This window comes from Phyllostomus discolor, chromosome 11, assembly GCF_004126475.2.
Source record: "Phyllostomus discolor isolate MPI-MPIP mPhyDis1 chromosome 11, mPhyDis1.pri.v3, whole genome shotgun sequence".
Lineage (NCBI taxonomy): Eukaryota > Metazoa > Chordata > Mammalia > Chiroptera > Phyllostomidae > Phyllostomus > Phyllostomus discolor.
In genome coordinates, this window is record NC_040913.2 from 2,158,068 (window position 1) to 2,182,864 (window position 24,797).

Below are 24,797 nucleotides of genomic sequence, written 5' to 3' on the forward strand. Positions count from 1 at the left end.
CTGACATAAAAATAAATAAGGAGACAACTCAAAGGATAGCCTCTGGGCTACATCAAACCAATTTGTTTAAGTTTCATGAACCAAACCACTCATTTGCATACTATCTGTAGTTCTTTAGGACTTGGGGGCCTGGGGTTTTTTAGCAATGATGGCAGACGTAACTATCTGCAACAGAGACCTTGAGGCCCTGGGCCTAAGACATTCCCTCTGACCCTTCCCAGGGAAAGCCTACCAACAGCTGACTTAACACACTAAGTAAAACAGAAGCCCATGAAATCTACACCAATATTAAAAATGAACAAACGAATGGAGGAGAAAAATGAGTTATTTCCATAGTAGAATTTAAAGTAATAAATGTTAGAAAATATCACTGCTTAGCAGCATTCACAGTAAAAATCATTTCTGACAAGAGTTACTGATGAATCAGTAATGGAAATATTTTTAAAAATTAAAAAATTCAAGTATTTTTAAAAAGGAAAATTGTTTTTTTAAATTAAAAAATTAATTTTTAAAAAACAAGGTATTTACATATCTCAATGTATTTTTCCCAACAAACACCTATTATTACAGAAGAGAAAGTAGTAATTTTACAATTAAGAAACTAATAAAATAGAAACAGACTCACAGACACAGAACAGACTGGCAGCTGTCAGAGGGGAGGGGTTGCAGGCCCAGGTGAAAAAGGTGAAGGGATTAAGAAAACAACTCAGAGACACAGACAATGTTATGGTCATTATCAGAGGGGATGGGAGGGTGGAGGCAGAAGAAGGTAAAGGGGGGACAGACGGTGATGGAAGGAAACTTGACTCTGGGTGGTGAACACACAAGACACTACAGAGATGATGTGTCATAGGACTGTACCCCTGAAACCTATATAAATTGGTTTATTTTATTAGCTAATGCCACCCCAGTAAATTCAATAAAAAAATTTAAAAAAAGATCCCTGGTAGACACCACTTAACCAAATGATCATAATTAATATCAGTAGTAAGACAGCTCAACATCATGTGCCTCCTGCATGATACGTGAGAAAGAATGGTACAACTTCCGTGTGACTCTTTCCCAGAATGAAAGGCCTGAACCTTCACAAGCAGATATCAAAGAGACCCTAATTAAAGGATGTTCTAAAAAGTAACTTGCCTGTATTCTTCTAAAAAGTCAAGGAAACAGTAAAACAACTATGCCAAATTACAGAATATTAAAATAGCAAGGCAACTAACAACAATAAAAGATCCTCAACTGGAAATCAGGGAAAATGACTGTTTTTCCCCAGAAGGGATATTACTGAGATACTTGATGAAGTTTCAAAGGGGTCTTGGATTAGATGACGGTGTGGTGTTAATGTCAGTTACCTGATTTTATGGTTGTGTCTCAGAGAACGACCTTATGTTTTAAAAAATAAACAGGAGGGTATATAGGGATAATAGGGCATCACATATACAATTTATTCTCAAGTGATTCAGAAAAATGTGCATATGTATAGGTACGTGTATGTTTACATAAAAGTAGGTGATAAAGTCTATGTGGTAAAATATAAAATACTAGGAAATAGGGTAGAAGGGTATTAGAAATTACTTGTACAATTCTTACAAATTTTCTCTAAGTTAGAAATTTTTGGAAGTGTAAGTAAATATGTGTAAATATATGATTTACCTAAAGTAAAAAAGAAAAAAAGCTATCTGAGGTAGTATTTAAGAACAGGGGCTCTGAATCACATAAACATGATTCAAATTTTAGCTCAGCCACTTTTTTTTCCAGTCTGCAAAATGGGAGTGATTATTACCAAAATAGTTATATTTAGGTATAACCCTACATGTATATGTATGTCTATGTATATGTAATTATATTCCATAAATGATTCAACAAAAGTAACATGTACAACAGAATGCTTAGCATAGATTCTAACTCATAATGAACATTCAGTAAATTTTAGGTATTAAGTTCAAAAGCAATAAACAAAGCCATAAATGACAGAAAAGTACACGAGTGCAAATAACACAATTTTAAAGTCCCATCAATAAAAGACAGTAAAGTAAGCAAATGAATATTAAAGTAGTGAAATGCTATTTTCCCCTATCCAAAAGATTTTATGCAACAGTCATCTGAATGCTAGCACGAATGTGCTGGGAAAAGCACTCTAACATACTACCGGTGAAACTGTACACTGGTACCACATTTCCGGAAAAAACTGACGATGTTTACCACAGGACCCCTTCCCTAGTAACTCTAAACAAATCAAAGATGGAAGTAAATGATTATATATAATGAAACTGATCAATGACTTATTTGTAAATTTGATTATTCATAGAATCAAAACTTTAGAAATATGTAAATTGTACATCCTCTTGGAACACTATGTAGAGTCAAGGAAAAAAACACGAAAATATCCAGGTAGTCCCAATTCTGTAAGAGTTTAAATATTCCACATATTTATGCAATGAGAAACAGTGGAAGAACACACAACAAACTGGTAACAGGTAATTCCTGAGGTTTGGGTTAGAAACAATTTTTTCCTTTTATATTATTTTATTTTCTATGATGAGCATGTATTTTTATATATTTAGGAAAACTGGCAATATATTTTAAACCACACAATGCCATGAAAAATTAGCTTCTACTATATACGGAACAAAGGGTGAAGTATGGGAAACAAATTTTAAAAAAGGTAACAACTTCAAAATGTTGAAACAACTGTAGCAGAACTCACAAGTCGTGACCAATATCCTTCATCTGTTTTTAATAAATGAATATATCTTCCTGAATCACAAGATAAAGGCTAAAAGGCAGAATATTACTTAATTTACCTGCCTTTATTCCAAAAATAATTTAACACTGCAAAGCTAAACACTTCTTTACCACAGAGAATTGTCACGATCCCAGTTTACTACCTAGGCAAGGCCACCGCCCAGGGATGCTCTCGTAACCACTTGCGCGTCTCCAGGACCACAGACGCGCTCAGGACCCAGAGCAGCCCCAGCACAGGGGCACAGTGCCGGGAAGCAGCTCACTCACCGAGCCCCTTGGGGGCGATGCCGCTGCTGTCGGCAGGGTTGATGGCCCAGTAGTAGTATTTCAGCGTGTGCATCAGCTGTAGCACTGTCCCCACTCTGCGTATGGTGGTGTAGATGGTGGCCGTTCCGATAAACTCAGCAGACAAGTAAGTGTACAGAGAAAGCTGAACCTAACATAAAGTGTTAACAGCGCGTTAAAATGAATTTAAAAGGTTTCAAGTGTTTCTATTACACATTACACGTTCTGCTCTAACTTAAGTAAAAATTAGTGAAGGCCAAGAAAGTACATATAGTATGAGGTTAAAATAACTATTATCAATTATTATTTATATTAAAAATATTCTGCAATGAACACATTCTAACATTTATTTTAATAAAGGTATTTTAATAGCTACTAACCATGAAATAAATTTAAATAACTCAGTAATTTCATTGAAAGTATCTGGAAGGATGATCAAATTGTTTAAAAAGTCCAAAGCCCTTAGCCCAGCACATTTCAGCAGCTCAAAGGAACAGAAGTAACGTCGGACAGCTACACCGGATTTGCAAAAATACAAAATGTTGTTGTCTACCTTAAAAATTCACATTATTTCAAAATTTCTTAACCCATTGCAACACTATCAGAATCTAACCATGGCAATAGAGAAATGACTACTCAAACACCTTGTTGAAATAGTGATCAAACTTCAGGTTTGAGATTAGCACTATAATGAACATGGTAAACTGTAATAAAAGTCGGAACTTAAACATTATTTAAACAAAGTTATGTGAAAGGTTTGAAAATTGCAGAAGGAAGCTTAAATTCAAGAAAAATGTCCCTCATTAGTTTTCACTAGACTGTGTAACAGCGCTAAATTCAGGCATGGGAAATACTAAGTTTTGTTGATATCTAGAGAAAATATATGTATACATTTATTTTAAAACAAAAACATTTACATGTCATGATATAGATTCCACACGTACAACACAAGCCATCCTTCAGTCACCGTGATCACAACTGCCATGAGCACAGTGCACAACCGGTTACTCTCCCTTTTCTTAGTCCGTGAACGATTAGCTCACCAATTCTCGTCCTTGGAAAAGTGTGAATCCCATCTAATGACTTCAGAATGCAGTTACTACATCGAGCTTAACTTGAACTATAATTTCATTTATTTTAGTATTCCCACATTTAACACTTTGATTTCTGGACCTGCTTAACACACAGCTTCATGTTGACTATGAAAGAAGCCGAAAACCCCTTATGTTTTCTACTGGACCGTTCAGACCCAGGAACTACTTGTGTGGCACCGACCACAACACAGTCAGCGCACACGCGGGCTCACCTTCGCCGGGGTGTGTATCCAGATGGCCGGGTTGAACAAAATGTGGTCGCAGAGCTGCTTCAGCAACGGGGCCCCGTGGGCCAGCCCGTCCAGGTACTTGGCGAAGGACAGAAACTGCTCCAGCACGGCTCGAGTTATGTGCACACGGGAGGACTGGGGGGAGAGAGACATTCCTGCTCACTAGGCGAAGACCCGAGGGAAGTCTGCTGACCTCACAGACCCACAAGTGAATCGTTCTTATGCAACCCCTAGTCCTTTAAATGTAAAATAAAAACCTTTTAACTTCCTTTGCTATTAAGTTTAGATTTAGACACTTCGAATTTTCAGATACTTCTCTGAATGACAGTTTGCTATCCGGAGCTCTTTACTGCAGAGACACAGCTGTTCCAGAAGTGCCTCCGGTAACTCAAGCTAAAAATAATGATACAAGTAATGAAACGGTTTTATCCCATTTTGGCACAAACCGATGAAGGAAAAAAGACCTCAGACAGGGTTAAAATGAATTAAAATTAATATGAACACACACACACACACACACACAAAAGGACAAAGAGCTTCTGCTCCGAACCACAGGCAAAACACACAGACCCTGCCCCTCCACGGGCGCCTCCCTTCACAAAGTTCCAATCGGGCGCACGGGGGCAGGTGCAGCGCGCCTTGCTTCCTTTGCATAAACTTTGTTGACCTATCCACACCACACAGAAAAGCAGGTCTTGCTTCTTGAAAACACTGTCCTCCTCCGGCGACCCGACCCTGGGATCCTCCTCAGGGTCTACTTCTGGACACAGGCAGTCACTGCAGACGACTCAGCCAGTCTGTCTGCCGTGAAAAGCCTCCCTGAGACCTCACCAGCTTCGTGGAACGGGCCTCTGGGCCAAGCGCTCCCACCGGCTCCCACCGGCTCCCACCGGCACACAGCTCGCCGTCTCTGCGCCCAGTGCTCCCACCAATTCCCAACTGCCATCACCGTTACGGACCCCACTGCTAACGTGTTCAGATAAATGGTTTTCCCAAATTCAAACCAAAGCTTGAAGCCCCAGTGAGCAGCAGAGCCGCCACGAGCCATTCGTGGCTGCCGAGCCCTTGAAATGGTGTGGTCCCAAGTGACAGGTGCTGTGTGTGCACCCTGATTTTGAAGGTTCCGAATGGGAAAGATAACGCACAATACCTATTATTCTTTTTGTTACCGAGTATGTGTTGAAGTGGTAATATTGTATATATACCAGGTTAAATAAAATATAGTACTAAAATTGGTTTCACCAGTTACATTTTACAGGAAAATTTTTAACAGCTATGAAGCTTATGTTTTAAAAGGACAATGCCTCCCCAGTAATGATTTCTGTAAAAAATATTATACAAGAAAAGTGTTCGTTCAAGCTAATAATTTGAAGTGAAATGTCAAAAATTCTATCTCCCTACACAAATCTCCTCCCCTTCCTCACCCGGCGCTCCTGTCTGTAGTCCTGCAGGCTCCCCAGGGTGAAGAGCCACCTACCCCTCCACCCTCCGGCACCAGCCACACGGCGCCTCGACCTCCACCACCCACTGACTCAAGTCCACCTACGGGCCTGTGATCGTAAGGTGTAAGGCTCCCTCCACTCCTCATGCGCAAGACGAGGAGAGCTCAGGCCGGACTCGGGCACGCCGCCCGCCGTTGCGCCTCCGCACACGGGGGCACAGGCTCCAAGGCTCACAGTGACGGCTCTAAGGAGTCGGCCGCCGTGTACGAGCGAGGGAAGGAGACGGTAAGGAGCAGTGAAGACTGCTCCAGGTGTCTAACGGAAATAAAATTCAAAACTAAACACACTTCATTGAGCCAAACAAAAATTTCTCTGGCCCAATTTCACTAACACCAATTTGTTTCACCTGCTTTCTGTCACGCTCCCTCAATGTGCAAAACCCTACATCCATTTTCTTTACCATAAAAGTAGAATGCAATACTTTACACTTAGCCATTCAGAAAAAATACATGTTGAATATTTACTATTTTCTAGGCTCTCTCCTCAGCACTTCGGAAAAAACAGTGAACATAGTTTAAAAAACAAAAACCCCTGCCCTTACAGAACTTTCACTCTAAGGGAAGAGGCAGCGAGGTATGAACAAATGAACACGGAGGTGAGCATGGAGCACGGCAACTGCCTGCGAGGGCGTGAACAAGGCGCGGCCGGGATGTCTGCAGCAGGGTCTCCTTCACAGGAAGGCGCTGCTGCGAAGGCGGCATCTCACTGGTCCGAAGCACGGCGACGCCAGAGCGACTTTGCGTCTGTGGGCTCGCGTGTCTGACGACACGCCGGCGGTCTGCAGACGAGCAGCGGCCCTGCACAGCCCAGCACAAGCCCCAGAGCACAGCTCTGCATGAGGGTTTTTAAGAAGACAGAGACACGGTCCAAACAAACAGCTGAGTTACGAAAGGGGAGAGCGAGAGAAGAGATAAATGTTTGCATGGGAACAAGACAGCAAAGACTGGGCGCCCATGTTAAAGAAACTTTAGTGAAAATATTAGTGCACTTTTAATTCTAAAATATCATTCATGGATAGAGGAGTATCATTAGATAAGAAATCACGGGTTATTTAAAGCTTCAGCCACCCCTTCACTAATTTCCCATAGCTTACCTTATATATTCTGTTTTTATTCAGTAATAATAGTTCCCAGAACATTCATGTTTTGGTAAAATAAAATAAAACAAAATACCTTACAAGTTTTTCATGGAACAGTCTAAATGTGATGACTTAAGGAAGCTTCTCATCAGGCTGCCCTCCTTGATAACAAACTAACAACGTCTCCAACAAGGAGATGAAGCTCGACAGTTAGCCACTAACCTGTTCCTTGTTGACAATAAACCAGAAGCAGAATCTTTATTCTCTACACTACTCACCTGGTCACTTTTCAAAAAGCAGCGTAAGGATTCACCTGAGAAGGCCAAAAAGCACAGTCTTTGTCGGTAATCAGACAAGCATGCAAGCGCACTTCATTCACTGCAGTCGACAAACACCTGTGGAGTCAGCCAAGCACTCTTCTGGGGCTGCAGATGCAGCAGTGAGGTAAGAAGAAAGACACTGTCCCTGCTCTCATGAATCGGAGGCCTCCGTTCTAGTGAAAGGGGGCAGGAACACACAGCCCTTTAAAACGCCAGAAGGGCGCCGCACCGCATGGCAGGGCAGGCGCCGCGGGGTGGGGGCTGCTGTGCCGAGAGCCGGCGGGAGGCCGTCTCCGAGAAGGGGCTCGGCGCCGTGGGTTTGCTCACAGGGGCTCCATGGGCAGAGCCGTCAGAGTGGTGGGGAAAGAGCACACCAGTCCTGAGAGGGGCACACGGCCACCTTTTTAGCTTTGACAAGAAAGGCAAACAGGCCTTTTTGTGACCCAGTGTGGCTGCCGAAGAGAAGGCAAGAGAGAACGGCGAAGAGCTGACATGAGGGTCAGAGTCCTGGCTTCGCTGGAGAGAGGCCAGGCAGTAACAGGCAGAGCACCGCAGGGGCACCCACCAGAGCGCACGTGAGGAAGGCCCGGTGGGCGCCCGGTGGCGGCCGGTGACCCCGGGCCCCAGGTGCTGTCAGTGGGCATGGGAAGCAGAGGAGTGGTGAGTATGAGAAAGTCGCTGGTTCTGAGCATGTTCTGAGAGGAAGCAATAAAATGTGCTGAGAGTATGAATTTACTCTGTGCGAAACGAGAGTCAGAAAGGACTGATGTTGAATGGTGATAGTACCATCAACTAAAGACTGAACAATAAAAGGTTAGAGAGAAAAATACAAAGTAGCAATCTGGATAATGTAGGATTTATGAAGCTTCGAAGACACCCAACTGGAGCTCAACATGAGGGTCTAGAAGTCAAAGGAACGTCTGTGGTTGGAGATAAACATTTGAGAATATCTGGTATCTACAGAATAATGAAAGCTGGGTAACGGTAAACTCAACTAAACTGTAAACAAAAAGTAAAAAGGCACCCAGGATTCAGCACCGAGACAGAAGGGAAGGAAGCAGAAGAAAAGAAACAAAACCCAACTGAAGAAAGAGTTTCCCAGAAGGAACAGCACACTGAAATGCTGTGAAAAGGTCAGACGAGAGGCAGGCTCCCAGGGACTCCCAGGCATCTCAGGGAAGAGGGGGCGTGGCAGCCTGGCTGGAGTGGGCAGGGACAGATTCCAGGATACAAGAATGGCTTCACGTTAAAAAGCAGTGTTGTAATTCACTAACTAATCAAAAATGTAGAATCATCATAACTACTGTATCTCAAATAATGCAGAAAAAGCACTGGACAAAGTTCAACGCCTGTCACAACAGAGTGAACTCAGGAAGCTTGGAACGGTTTTGACTGAAAGTCCACCCCGTATAACCTGCGGCACACGTCTCACTTAGCAGACCATCGCCGAGACTTTGCCCATGGGATCTGAAGACAGGGCACCCAACATCATGGCTTCCGCTTGATACTAAGACCCTGAGCGTCTCAGAGCAATGGGAGGAGACATGGAAAATTAAGTACTGGAAAGAAAAAAACTGTCATTCTCAGACACATTTTTAACAGAAAATATTTTGAAAAATCTACGAATTACTAGATTTAAGAGAGGAATAGCAAGATCAGTATGTAAAATATCAAAGTAAATACCAATTATATTTCTACATACCAATGACATAAAAAATTAAATTTATAAAACCTCAAATATCTAGGGAAACAACAGCAAAAAAGGTTTTCTACACAGAAAACTTCTAGAGACCGAAATAAGCAGAATGACTTACTAAGTGCATGAATTGAAAGATTCAATATAAAATGTCAATATAATACAATACAAATCCTAGGACTGTTCTTGGAGAAAATCAGAAAGCTGATGTGCATGTCGCACAGAGACCCAAGAACAGCCAGGGCGGTTTGGAAGGAGAGCACAGCCAGAGAGCACACTGCGACGTTTCACAACAGTGTGGTGTTGCCTCGAAGACAGGGAGAAGAAAACAACAGATGAGACTCTGGAAATGGTTCCACGTGGTAGCACAGTTATAGAGAGAGAGAGGAAAAATAAATTTTGACCTTTATACCTCATGCCATACACAAAATTCAATTGGTGTTGAAATATAAATCTAAATGTGAAAAGTAAAACACAATTTTGAGTCTCATGGCTTTGGCATACATAAGAATCCAAAATAGTCTAACCATACAAGAAAACGAAAACATGACCTGTATTAAAATTAAGGGCTTTTTGTTCATTGAAAAACATCATGAAGAGAATGACAAGGCAAGCCACAGAGGAAAAGCCATTTGTGATACATGTCCAAGAAAGAATTCATATCCAGCAGATACACATAAGTTCCACAAATGAATAGGGAAATAACAGACAATCCAAATGTAAAAGAGCAAACACTACAGGTTCTGATGAAAGAAGATAACCAAAAGGACAATGAATCTATGAAAATGCTCAACTTAGTTTATCATCAGGGAAGTGCAAGCGCTTCCCAGTGCAATCCGGCAAGTGAACGATGAGCGCTGCCCATCATGTATCTAACACAGAACCAATGTACAGAGTGAGAAGCCCCTACAACCCAGTAATAAAGACAAAATAACTCCAATCATTTACAACTGGCCAAAGTGCTAAATAGACAATTTTTCAAAAAATATACAAATAGGCAACATGCACATGAAAAGACGCTCATACCAGTAGACATCATATAAATGCAAATAAAAAGTCATATGCCATTTCACACCCACTGGGATGGTTAGAATAAGAAAGACAAGCAGTAGCAAGTGTCAGCAAAGACGTGCATGTAAAATGTTAGAGCTACTTTGGAGAACAGCCTGGCAGGTTCTTAAATGATTAAGCAAAAAGGAACAAGAGGACCCGGCAAATCAGCTCTTAGGTATCTATCCAAGAGAAGTAAGAACCTACGTCTGCACATAAACTTGCACGTGGCCCCTCACAGCAGCCGTACTCACAGCAGCAACACGCATGTCCGCTGAAAGATGGACCGAAAAGCAGGAGTGGTAAACACAAACAGTGGGCTGTCGTTCGGTCACTGAGAAGGAACAGAGCTCTGACACACGCTACACGAATGAGCCCTGTAAACACTGCGCCAGTGAAACAGGCCAGCTACCAAAGGACAACTAGTGCATGAAGCCTCCGACGTGCAGCCTCTGGAGCACACGAGATGGCAGAGACCAAAGGGGACTGCTGTCTGCCTAGGACTGCAGGTCTTGGAGGGAGCAGGAGAGCTGGCAAAGGACACAAGCACTTCACAAGAGAAACAACACATGTCCGGCAGACAGATATAACAATATCCAATCTTACTCAGACATCTAAAAAATGCAACTTAACACCACAATAAGAAAATATTTATACCCACTAAATTGACAGCATAATAATAACAAGGACACTCACTGATCCTGAAAAAGGACAAACTGAGTAAGTCCATTTATTGTATTTGAAGTCCTTTCATAGTATTTTGAGTTTTGAGCTAAGTTTTAAGTGCAAAAAAGGCTCACTTCAGAATTCTGCTGATCGCCCATCAGCAGACAGACAGCCAGCACTGAAGGGAGCTGTGAGCGTGAGCAAGTCACGCGCAGCAACGCAGTTAAGGCGTTTTGCACAGCATGCAAATCTACACCAGTTTTCTAAGCAATTCTTAATACTCTGGACATGCGAAAAGTTTCCTATGATTAAAAAACAATTAGTGAGAAACATAACTTTGAATAAAAGCAGATGAAATAATTTTTAGTTTCAATTTTCACTCAGAATTTCCTAATTATAGAAAGTCTAACACCCAATTTAGTTCAATGTCTACACTTATTGCTAGGTGAATATAAAAATGTTTGTGAATTATCCCAAAATAGAGTCTGTACAGTCAATGGAAAGGGAAACTATAGAAAAGTAGAATTTGTGACTGCTACAAATTTTCTTTATTTGCTACACAATAACACCACCATTCGGATCACTTACCTTTTCGAGTAAGTAGCCAATGACTAAAAAGCCTTTTCCACCCAGCATCTGTTCTTGCATGGCTACTGAACTTTTAAGTAGTTCAACCAGGAATGCCAAAAGAGTAGCACTGCGTGTAAAGTACAGATAATTTTATTATGTAATCATCAAATGTTCAATTTCAGCATTTTATTATTCCAAAAGATAAAAACCACATCCAAATCTAATCTCTATTTTGCTGGCAACTATTATACCTTATACTATGCAATATATGTTTACTCACAAGCATGAGGAAAACTACTTTTATCTATTTAAAAGTATCATATATCAATATATTACTATGTGGATTTTTTTATATTCCAAGGCAAAACATCTAAGATTACTTATACACATAAATATTCCCTGCTTCAAGTAAACCTAACATCATAAACACACCCACAAATGTGTCGCTTCATCATAATAAAGACTATCATGCTATTTCTTGGAAGAACACGCTATCTAAGAGAATTTTAAATATGTACACAAGATTGCGTCAGAAGAACACAGCAATTTTTTAAACTTTTCATTTAGACCTATTTTTTAAAATATCCAGAGAAATATGCAACATGTTAGTTATGTCCACACATGCCCTCAGGACCAATTCATGAGAGCAGAGAAAATAAATGATTGATGTAATGTTAAAATGAAAAGTGACAGTAACACAGCGACACAAAAGCGGAAACACAGAGAAGCACACAAGGGTATGTGCCGGACAAAAATCAAACACCCGACAGGGCGGCTGCATGAAGGAAGAAACAAAGAAAACTGAACGGCTGCACTGGATCAAGCTTTGATAACACTGTGCTTCGCGAAGTGACACAGAACAATTTTCAACCAGCAGCACTGCTACATGGTAGCACTCTTAATTATACCCTTGCCATAGTTTCTAACAAGAAATAACTATAAGCCAGACTTTACCAGCAATTAAAATAATATCTATTTACAGTGCTTTACAAGGTACCCTAAATTGCCTATTTATATTCACAAGAATGGGTAAAACCTCAAATTTCTAAATATACTTTAATATACACATATTCATTTTTACAAGAAATGAAGAAAATTTGCTAATGAGAAAAACTTTTAAATTATTAAGCCCCCCAAATAATCTAAAATTATTCTAGCTCTTCTGGTTTCAATAAAAATGATAACACATTTCTCTGACAATGTGGCTATTCTTGTTCTAATCAGAAATAGTCTTATAAAATAATTAGCAGCCAAATTATCATTGTCATAAAAATCAATGGTTTAATAAATTACATTTCAGCTAGAAAAAATAAATACTGTATCTGGAAATAAAGTACTCATTATAGGAAATTAAAATTCGATTACATTATCTGGCCCTATTATCTTTAAACCACAAAAACAAGTAAAAACAAGTATTACAAATCAATGATATTCTTCTACTTTGTCCTAAAAATCACAGGCAGACATTTATAGGAAAAGCACAAATACCAAGGAATTTCTTGGGATTTTTTAAACAGTTTCTATAAAAAAGAAAAGCTATTAAAAGCAATCTAATCCATTTTAAATGAATAGTATCAATAGTCAAAGCCATGTCATAAATAATTGTTTAAATACTATTATACATTATACTTCTGCCTAAATGTTTGAAGAGAATAAAGACAACTACTATACAGAGCTTACGTACTTTCCTGATCTGAATGGAATTTTGACCTACGCTTGAGTCAGTAATTTAGGAAGAAAGAAGACTTCGATTCCTAAACATCGGTACTGCCAAAAAGTCTAGAAAAGCATCACTATGGTCCCTATGGTCCATGGAAAATTCAAAAAGTGTTACAATCACCCTCCTCTGTAGAGCCACGTGAAATTACTAGATGCCATAGATTTTCTTATTTTTTTTTTTGGCAGAAAGACAACTCCTTCTCAAACACCTAATGAATTAACTCAGACTTCTAAACACAGTGGAATTTCATTACAAAATCAGAAATATTAATTTTATCACTCCAAAATCTTAACACATGACTATGCTACCCATATAATTATTAATTTCACTTCAATTTTAACTGTGACCATTGAAAAGTCAAATTCATTCACTAACAAAGGTATTATTAATTTATACCTAAAACCCAATGCAACAGTAATACCATATCTTTTTAAAATCTTTAAAATAGGTATGTTTGACATGGCAGACGTAATAGTGAATAGATGGCTATCTTCGAAGAAGTACATTTTCAAACATAATTTAACAAACTTACCAGTAACTAAAATGCATCGGATTGCTGCAGGGCTCACAATATACTTGCAAAATTCTGTGCACTGCCATACAAAATTTCTCTCCATTCTTGCCTATTTCCAACTCCCCTAGATACAAAGGCAAATATAAAGGATACTTCAGCCCATTCCTATATCTCCTACATACCACTTCCTGTCTAGACACATCAGTTATTCTGCAGAGGATCTAACTATAGAGGATAAATCAAAAGCAAGTATCTGTGTCAGCCAAAACTAGCATACACAACATAATACATGCTCTTGAAAAGTATAGCAATACCTAGAAACAAACGTTCACAGGAATGTTTACTTGACAGAACGTGTGCTGATTTTTCACTCAGCGAAGTAAGATCGCTAAACTTTTCAATAGACATTGTAACATATGTTCCATAAGTAGCAATTCTGCTTCAGAAACAGTTATGGGTTTTTAATTCTGTCTCCTTTTGAGGAAAATGACACTAATAATCTATAGGGTTATTTCTTTAAAATAATTACCATCTTCCAATGCTTAATAAGCTTCAATTAAACTAGGAAATAATATTTAAGTGTCATACTTATAAAGGTCTAGATCTTAGGAAAACTGAAGAAAAGAGTATAATAATACCTTAATGACTTAGTATATTTATCAGTACCTCCAAACTTTCTGGTCTGTATTATTAAAGAAAACCACATCAGTCTTGGCCCACAAATACCTGAGAATTGTAAAACCTACATATGAATATGACTAAATTCTGTTTCTAATAAAAATGCATACTACACTTACTTGATTTTAATATTACTTTATCCACTCTAATCTGTCCATTATTTGTTTTTTAAAATAACTATGTAGATAAGTCATGTGATTTCACAACAAACGTTTTATTTGAGGTACTTCATTATTTAAAGATGAAATCCATCATAAACAGACCTAACTGATAACTGAATGATTAATACTGAACACACAACCCATGTTCAGATCAGAAGCAGGCCTTTCAGTTTACTTGGTACTGAAACAAGCACACACCTCAGCTAGGTGAGCTGTTTCAATATATTAAGATAAATGGAATTAATAATGTTAAAATTAAATATTTGCCTGGAGATTCAACAACTCCCCTTATTAAAGGATGTTTTTAATATTTAAAAATGCTATAAGCAAATTAATTTTCAGAATTCAGAACTAGATTAAGTCCTAATAAGATTTAAGGAACCAGCAAGGGGGAAAAAATCTTTTGACTTTTTCATCAAGTTTTATCTCTTAGGTAACCGAATTTAGTGTTGAGACACACTGAAATCTTGCACAAGAGGATTTCAAGTATACAAAGTATCTAATACCATAGTTTCATGCTATTTCTTTCACTGCAAAACTTTTCAGAGATGAGAGTGACCAGAGCAGGAATAAAACTGTACAAGGAATCAACTCCAGTCCATACTCAAGATAATGTCACGCTCCACACAATTTCCAGCGACCCACACAGAAAAGTCTCACTGTAAGTTAGGAGAGTTCAACTCCTTCAGAGTTCAAAGTTACTGGAGAAAGGCCTGACCCAAAGGGCTCCAGCCCCGGTCCATTGAGCACTGGTGGACAACCCGTTCCTGAGGGTGCTCTCTTGGAAGACCACTGCCTACCTGCCTCCGCGTGCAAGGAAGCCTGGCACCAACTGTCGCATTCATCAGTTCAGACACCAAGTGGAGATATGTGCCAAAATAAGGAAAATGCGTTCACTGGCAGAGTCAGATGGGGAAACAGTGAAATGCACACAGCACGATGCGAGGACAGATGGGTACACTCGGGAGCACGTGAAGTCTCTGATCGGTGAGCCCTACCTCTCCTTCCCGCCGGGCGAGGAGCCCGGCAGCCGCAGCTACCTGACAGTGGGCTTCAAAGGACCTACTGAACGTCTGTCAAGCTAGTGCACATTCTGCCCTTCCTTTTACATTCATTTCAGACAAAAGCCGCTACTGTCAAAGAATAATGCTCACAGCCTACCAGCCCGCAGTCTAGCCCAAAGGACCAAAGACGACCTGCAGGGCTCCGACTGCCCAGTCCCTTGACGGAAGCTCCTCTGGACGTGCCGGAGTGGCTGCCCCGCCAAAGTGACCACAGATAACCCAGGGGCACCTGAACACTTAGAAACCTGGCGGCATAACTTCCTACCACTGAAGAAATACAAAGTTTCAAAGAAAAAACAGAGACAGTCGGTAACCCCACGTGCACAACCTCAATGGTACAGGCACACCAGCGCGCCCTCCAGGCCTCAGTGCCAGGGGCCGGGGCCTGCTCAGGCGCCGCCTCCTACCGCACAGGCCGCCGAACAGCGGCGGGGCTACAAGTACAGCCCGGGAGTGCTGACACTGCCAAAGTAAGAAAATGAATGTTTAAACAGCTGATTGCACAGAAAGCTGAAATAATTATTCGACACTTGGTCTTTACACACCAAGGTGTGGTAAAAGTAGGTGTGCAGTGGTGAGTACACAAAACAGTTTATTCTTGTAGTATTATTTTCCATATGAACAACTATAAACCTACTTTTTCCTCACCCTGTATGTCCAGGAATTTTCTAATTCTCTTATAATTAATTTTCTTTTTTAAATGGTCTATGAATGAAGTAAAACTGACTTTATTTCTTTTCTTGTGTGTGTGTGTGTGCTCGCGCGCGCACAGGTGCGCAATGCCAAGAACGTCAGAGACACAGACCCCTACAACCCCCCAACAGCCAGGACAGGGGCCAGTCACAGCACATCGGAAACACCCACTCGTCCTGTCCCTCTCCGTCTTCAGGGTCGCACGCTCCCTGCCCACGGTCTTGGGTAGCTGCTTCTCTCTCACCCATCACCACGGTTCGGTCAGTTTAACGAGACCTGCGCTGTGCTGAAACTCCCTACACATGGACACGCTTCCTCACTTATTTAGAGCTTTGACTTCTTTCCTCAGCAGCGTGTAGACTTCAGCACACAGATCCTACATGTTTTAGACACTTACATTTAAAATACATTTTTGAAGCTATTATTAAAGGTATTTTTAATTTGGTTTCCTACTACACATTAACACAGAGAAATATAATTTATTTTTATGTAAGAACCTTGTATCTTGCAAACTTTCTAAACTAGCTCACTGGTGTGAGAATTTTGTGTTAATTCCGTAAGTTTTATGTATGTAGTTACTCATGTCATCTGTCAAAAGGGGTAGTTCCAGCCTCTCCTTCCCAACCTCTGGGACCTCTGCCCCGCGGTCTCCCCTTGCGGTAGTGGCTCCGACCTCGGGCTGGGACCAGACCCCCACGCGCACCAGTCAGGGCCGAGCTCACACACAACTCCACGGAGTTACTTTTCACACGTGCTTCTCTGACAACGTCCAGCTCTGGGGTCAAAATGAAAGAGCTCCGTGACCCTCACCCTACTGTGCACTTCTGCAACTGCTCTCACATCCAGGGCAAACCAGCGGCAAAGAGAGATTTTTTTAAAAAGCAACTAAAAACAAAAAGCAATGGAGAGCGGCTTCTGGCTCCAAACAGGGAGCCCGCAAGCCACCTCTCGATCCCCTCAGGGAAAGCGCTGAACTGACTGAACAATCAACAGCTCCTCCAGGACCCACAAAGAGAGGGGAGCAGGACACAGCGCGCTCCCTAGACTGGAGAGAGACAAAGGACGCCAGGGCACAGGGGAACCGGAGCAGGGACATGCACGAGGACACCCCTGGGGCCGGCGCCCACGAGGAAGCCCTGAACTGCAGCTGGCAAACGGCTGGGAGCCACGCGCTGACCACTCCCCAACCACGGTGGGGCCCTGCGTTCACTGTCAAATCTATCTTCAGAAACTCGACCGGGTTTTCACAGCTGATACTCGAGGGAAACCCTCCTGGGCTTCCAGAGGACAGAAGGGAAAGGAACACTGTGAAACGTGCTGTTTCTGAACCGGCCCATTCTCAGGAGCAAGCAGGTGACCAGGCCTCGCCGCCAAGGTCCTACCGTCAGAGCCTCGCTGACCTGGGCAGGGAGGCAGCCAGCCCCAGCCAGCCGCAGCCGTCTTCTCTGGCCCACGGGGCTCAGACAGCTGAGACGGCTTGGAAGTTCACGTCCTCAGGTGCGGAGACACTAAAAGACGGAACCTGCTGGCGGGACCACCAAGTGGTCCCTGCTCACCGTGTTTCTAAAGACCTCTTAACAGCAGCTCCTTTTCCAGGTGCATCATGTCTACCACGAAAAAATTACCAGGCATAACAACATGCAAAACTGCCACTTAAAAAGATGAATCGAGGATAAGACCCAGACACGCCATGGATGTTAGAATTAGCAGACTTGGAATTTAAGACAACTGTAATTAATATGCTAAGAGTCGGATGGATAAAATAGATAGCATGAAAGAACAAATGGGCAATGGAAGCAGAGAGATGGAAATCCTCATAAAAAAGCAAAAAGAAATGCCAACAATAAAGAGCAATGTCACAGAAATGAACGTTTTCTGATGGGCTCATGAGTAGACTGAACATGGCTTAGGGATACACTTTTGAGCTCGAGAATACACTGATAGAATCCTCAAAATCCCAAAACCAAAAAGAACAATGACTGAAAAAAAGAACAGAATACCAAAGAGTATGGAACAACTACAACACCAAACACATAATGGAAACAGCAGAAGGAGAAGAAAGGAACAGAAGTACTTGAACAGAAATGACTACAAATTTTCCCCCCAATTAATGTCAGAATATGAACCACAGATCCAGAAAAGTCAGAGAACACCAAGCATAATTTTTTTAAAAAAGAAAAACAAAAAAACTGCACTTATACGTTATCATTTTCAAATTACAGAAATCAAAGGTGAAGAACAATCCCTGAAAGATGCTGGAAGAGAAAAACACCCTACATACAGCGAAAGTAAGAATGACATCCAACTTCTCCTCAGAAGCCATTCAAGAACAGAATGGAGTGAAATGTTTAAAGCTTTGACGGGAAAAAAAACACCACCCTCAACTTCTATACCCTGCAAAATTGTCCATCAAAAGTGAAAGAGAAATAAAGACTCTCAAACAAAAATTAAGGAAATTTGTTTCCAGAACTATCTTGTTGAAAAACGTTAACAGAATTTCTTTAAAGAGAAGAAAAATAATATGTCAGAAACTTGGATCTACATAAATAAAAGCAGAACACTGAAGAAGAAATAATAAAAACTTTTATTTTTTAACCTAATCTAACAGGTAACCGTTCAAAATAATAACACACGTTCACATACTTATGTATGCTTATACATGTAAAATGAGTGACAGCAGCGACACCAGGGACAAAACATAGAAATTAAAATTATTTTATTATCATAAAGTACTCAAACTGCTCACAAAGTGGTAGTGATATTTGATAGTAGACTTGAATTAGCTGCAAACCGTACAGCAACCACTAAAAAAGTAAAAACATTAACCATAATAGCCCTGATCAGTGGGGCTGAGTTGGTTGGGCATTGTCCTGCAAAGCTAAAAGTTGCAGGTTCGACTCCCAGACAGGGCACATGCCTGAGTTGTGTGTTCAGTGCCTGGTCAGTGCGAGAGGCAATCGGTTAATACTTCTCTCTAGCATCGATGTTTCTCTCCCCCTTTCTCCCTCTCTAAAAATAAATAAAATCCTTTTTAAAAATTAAGCATAACTGATATGCTAAAAAATAAGAAAACTGAAATGTATAAAATGTTCAACTTAAATCACAAGCAGAAAAATAGCAAAAACAGAAACAATACAATACAGATACAAAAACAGAAACAAAGATCAACAAATAGATAAGTTACAAATATAGTAACTATTAATCCAACTACATCAGTAACTGGTTTGAATGTCAATGTCTAAGTACACCGATTAAAAGACAGAAACAGAGTGAACCCAAAACCACCACCCACCAATGCTATCTATAAGAAACCCACTTTAAATATAAAGGCTCACATGGACTACATGTAAATGGATGGAGAGAAATGTACCATGATAACACCAATCAAAAAGGAAAGTAGGAGTATCCATATTACTTTCAGACAGAGCAATCTTCAAATCAAAGAAAGTTAACAAAGACTAAGAAGAGCACTACATAATGATAAAAGGTTCAATTTTCCAGAAAGACAAGGAATTCTTAAGGTGCCCTTCTAAAAGAAGAACATCAAACTAGATGATGCAAAACCTCTCTCTACAACTGTGAGGAGAGACAGACAGTCCACTGTGAGAGCCGGAGACCCCCACATGCCTCTCTAAGAAACAGACCAATGGATCAGGCAGAAGATCAGAGTCCACCTGGGCTCCACACCAGCAGCAAACCCCCGGTGTCAACTGCCATGCGCACACGCTCCGTCCAGCATCAGTGATACCTACCTCCACTCAAGCTCAGAGGAGACACTCACTGAGATAGGCCACATGCTGAGTCACAGACCAAAACTTACACATCTAAAAAGTAGCTACCGTACACTATCTACTCCTAGATCACAATGGAATTTACTAAAAATAACATAAAGATAACTAGAAAATCTCGTAATATGTAGAGAGTAAACAGCATACTTCTAAATACACATAGGTCAAAAAAATCTTGAGCTATTAAAAATGTTTTGAACAAAACAAAAATGAAACCACAACTTATCAAATGTGTAGAATGAAATTAAAGCAATGCATATACAGAAATTTACAACTCCAAATGCTGTGCTATGATACTGACTTACAGCATATATACATGTGCTCTTCTTCCCAACTTCTGGGACAGAGCTCCTCAAGTTCTTGAGACTTTCTAAGTGACGAGAGCAATGAAGCTGTCTGCAGTTACGTTCCAGTTATGGTGTGAAAGAACTGAACCACCATATAACAAGTGAATCTAGAAATAGACCTTACACCTTTAACAAAAGTTTACTTAAAATGGATCACAGACCCAAATGTAAAATGCAATAACATAAGAGAAAACCTTTGACTTTGGATATGCTGATGACTTTATAGAAAAAATACCAAAATCACAACCCATAAAATAATTGACAAGCTAGACTTCATTAAAATGCAATGGTTGTGCTCTGAGAAAGACAGTGCCAAGAGGCTTAGAAGACAAGCCATACACTGGGAGAAAATATTTGCAAAAGATACATCTGATAAAGGACTGTTATCCAAAATATACAAAGAATTCTTAAAGTTCAATAACAGGAGAACTAACAACCCAATTTGGAAATGTGCTAGAGACCTTAACAAATATCTCACCAAAGAAGATGCACAGTTGACAAAAAAAGGATACAAAAGGACACTTTAAGTGATTATTGACGTAGGTGTCAATGTAGGTTCACCCTTGGTTAAGGAGTATGATTCCGGTGAGTGATGCTGACAATGGGAGATGGTATGCATGTGTGGGGGGAGAATATATGAGCGATCCCTGTAAAATTTTATTGTAAGCACAAAACTGCTATAAAAATAAGGTCTGTTAAAAAATAAAAATAACTTTAAATGTAAAAGCAAAAAGAAGATAAAAACAGTAAAACTGTGCAGATGGGGAGACTCTGGGTTCTCACGTAGGGCGTTCTGAGCTGAGACACTCCCCACACGGTCGGACAGGTAAGCCTCAGTGGAAGGCAGCCAGCAGAAGAGCCGAGGGCGCGGCCACCCTAAGCAGCAAGACCACGAACCCAGAGGCAGGGGGAAATCAAAGCCGCTGTAGTCACAGCACACACTCACCGTGACCTGACCTGCGGAGTGCCCTGCTCCTCCCGCCCGCACACACCCTCGCCGCACACCCAGCCACCGCCTCCAGAGCCGGGGTGCCTGGGAGAGCCTCACACACGTCCCACCCACGTTCCACTCCGAACGTCCTGGGCTTCTGCGGTTGGGTTGTGAATGTTCAGGCAAATGCCAATATTCTTTGTAAAAACAAATAATACTGTCTTCAGTTTTAGCCTGTATGACTATTATAACACTAAAGTAATACAGCAATTTGCCTTTGTTATTTTCAAAGGAAATACAAAAACATAGAAAAGCAAAAAGGAATATTACTCCATAAATAAAGTAACAACATTTTATGTAACAGATACGATTGAAATATTGAAGGATAATGTGTGGGTATGTAAAAACTAGAGGAAAATGAAGGCAACACATTAAAGGTTATGAGCTGTAAACGAAAGAGCACAGAGTAGCCAGGCGCAGTGGCGCCGCCGGCAGTCCCACTGCTCGGGAGGCTGAGGCAAGGGGACCGCTGGAGCCCAGGAGTTCCGGGCCACAGTGCGCTATGTGATGGGGTGTCCGCACAGAGTTCGGCATCAACATGGGGACTTCCCGGGAGCGGGGGTCACCAGGCTGCCTAAGGAGGGGTGAACCCGCCAGGTCGGAAACGGAGCAGGCCAAAACTCCCGTGCTGATCAAAAGAGCACAAAGTGATACAGCATCAAAATGGATTGCAATCAATTTAAAGAAAACTTTTCATGGAAGAATTATTGTAAAAAAGCAACTACTTATAAAAACATTTTAAATTATAGATGTACTATAAACTTCATTATTTGATATCTTCCGTGCAGACTTCCTGGAGTAAAGAAAAGAAGTCTTGCCTGACGAAAAAGAGAAAACAATTTGAACATCACATTAAAATTTCTCTGTTTCAGGCAGAAAACAATGTATTTCATTTGTTACTCCTTACAAATTAATTTGCACAGTAAATTCAATGTAAGTTCCATTTTGCTCTCGTTACATCTCACTACACATATTGTTACTTGTTTTTCTCCTCTAGTAATAATAGGTAGCATCGCCATGTACTTAAAGGTACTCTTTGTATCTGTTTCAAAGAACATCTTCATCACTAACTTAGTAATCCTCACAAAAAAGGCTAAGTAGCAAATATGCTTGTTAAGAAGTGACACATACGCTTCTGAAAAATATTTAAAAAATAAAAGCACTATGATTTGATAGGTGTCCATTCAAAAATACCTGACCACCTTTGGAAACGGAAACAGTAATTATCTTCCCTACATGTGACTGGCGCCCTCCAGGAGACGCTCAGTCACTGCAGCAAGCGCGAGCCCGCCTCCTCGCGGACGGGAAGACAGCAGCACCTCCTCCTCTGTGCCAGGTGGGCTAAAGCATAAAACAAAATTTTGACATTTGATGTATATAACAGGCACTTTTCCTTGGATAAAAATTCAGTAAAAATGGTCAGACAAAAAAAATGATGTCCCTCAGAAGTATAAGAGAAATCCATGTTGGACAGCTAGACACTGAGGGGTGGAAACTGGGGGTAACTTTTTGATTTCTGTATGACTAGTGCTCATTAGAACTTTACGATGAAACTTCTCATTATCAAGGGGGCTGCTTAATTATTGAGGAGGTTATAAAATTCAAGATAATTACTGTAACAACTTTGGTTAGCAGGATAGTTTTGAAGAAAAATCTTGATTTAAGTTCGCTAAACAAATTAATGAGTCATTAATATTCATATTATGAGTATTAATGATAGAACCATTAAGATCAATGCATTATGAGATTCTCTAAATTTTTTTATGTCATGTATTCCATTGGGCAGTCTATCAAACCACCTATATCATAATAACAAAAAAAACTTTTCTGAGAAAAACCTCTCTATACTCCCAAGAATTTAATGAACTTGCCAGCTGAAATTCATTTTTGGTGTATATAATTTATCAGCATCCGAGTAAACTCTGGTTGGCAAAACGAAACTGGGTCCCATCAGTGAACTACCGACGCTCCCTGAGGAAAGACAGGAGCCCCTACAGCGCCCACTGTGCCAGGCACCTCAGTACTTGGCCCACGCTACCTGCCGTCACCCAGGCTGAGATCAGTCTCGCGCGTGCAGAACGGAGCCCCGCAGCGGGCAGCGCCCATGCTCGAGGCCCCCACGAGGCCACTCAAGCTCCCCTCCCACATCCCCAGAAGAGGACCGGCAAAGACCACACAAGAACACGGGGACCTGCCCACAGCAAGCTGGGGGTGACCACCTCGAGCTGCCCCAGACCCCGCCCCCAGGGTCAGACCACACCCAACAGGACGTCGGCCCGAGTCGCACCCGTCCGGTGCCCACGAATGCCTGCCCCCTGCACCTCAGGCATCTGAGGAGAACGACTGCCTTCTCGTGCTCTTAGCTGTTGAGGGCACCGAAGCCCATTTGTACCTTGCGCCAGAAACATGTTTCTTCAAAGCAAAGTCTTCTTAGGTCACACAACGAGGAAGACTTACTGTTTCGTATCACCCCTAGAATGTGATAACAAATGTTCTTAAAAAGAAGGGGTAGGTCGAAGTGGAGAAGGGTAACTCGTTTGCATTAATGTACGTGATCACCTAAATCAAAGGAAAAGGGTATTTCTAATTTCCTGAGCCACTCCCAGACACAAACACGAAACACTGGCCACTCGGAGACGGGAGCTATGCTTCCTGAGATGAGTCATTACCACTGGCTCCCTCTTGCGTTTATTCACTGTCCAGGGAGAGACAGCGAGTGTGGTTCCTGCTCGCAGCGTCCGCTGGCCTCAGAGAGATCGCCAGCCCAGTGCAACGTGGCATGAGCCCCCGGGGATTGGCGGAACAGCCGGGCAGCTGAAGGCACCCAGCAGAACCACCATGACCAGGATAAAACCACAACAGTAACGATACATGGCCTCTTTTACTTATCCAAAAACTGATCACATCAAAACTACTGCATGTGTTGCCACATGCTTGTTAAATCAGTTCAATAGTACTTAGCTACTCCTTTGTTGCTTAATTTTCTGTGCCATGATTAGGGTAACTACATGTTATTAAAAGAAGAGGCTATGGGAAATGTTATTCTTAAGAGACTTAGTGTAAGGGGATAGCTATACAAAATCCAAAAACCAGGTTTAAAAAACCATCTTAAATCGGCCAACGCTTGCTGTGACTTTATGTGGTTTGTCTGACATTGTTCAAAACTTGAGCTAACAAATTCCTCACTTTTAAACCACTCTACCTAAAAATGGATAGTTCAAAATCAGTTTTTATCGCTACAACTAATATTCAAAATAAAAAATCCGACTTAAGTAACTCTCAAATGTAAGTAACATCATTGGTAAAAGAAGTTCAAACAGAAAGTAAGCTGGCTGCTACTGTAACAACCAATTCTTAAGATACAGGATATCTGCCCTGGCTGGCGTAGCTCAGTGGATTGATTGAGCATGGGCTGCGAACCAAAGCATCGCAAGTTCGATTCCCAGTCAGGGCACATGCCTCGGTTGCAGGCCATGGCCCCCAGCAACCACACATTGATGTTTCTCTCTCTCTTTTTCCCTCCCTTCCCTCTCTAAAAATAAATAAATAAAATCTTTAAAAAAAACTCTCAAAAAAAAAGAAGATAAAGGATATCTAACATCTGA

The 24,797-nt window shown here is 41.2% G+C and overlaps 1 protein-coding gene across 6 annotated transcripts in view; it reads right to left on the reverse strand.

The window, feature by feature from the left end:
• The window catches only part of NBEA (neurobeachin), a 449,525-nt gene that overhangs the window by 366,263 nt on the left and 58,465 nt on the right, over positions 1–24,797 (reverse strand). For 4 of the 6 annotated variants that reach the window (XM_036011183.1, XM_028526291.2, XM_036011184.1 and 1 more), the window contains exons 11-13: positions 11,255–11,363; positions 4,337–4,489; positions 3,013–3,181 (exon numbers count right to left, since the gene is read on the reverse strand). In XM_036011183.1, the coding sequence (XP_035867076.1) occupies positions 3,013–3,181; positions 4,337–4,489; positions 11,255–11,363 (431 nt within the window). Of the gene's footprint in view, positions 1–3,012; positions 3,182–4,336; positions 4,490–4,818; positions 4,825–11,254; positions 11,364–13,488; positions 13,595–24,797 lie in introns of those variants that run through there. The other 2 variants (XM_036011185.1, XM_036011186.1) reach the window with 2 other exon arrangements.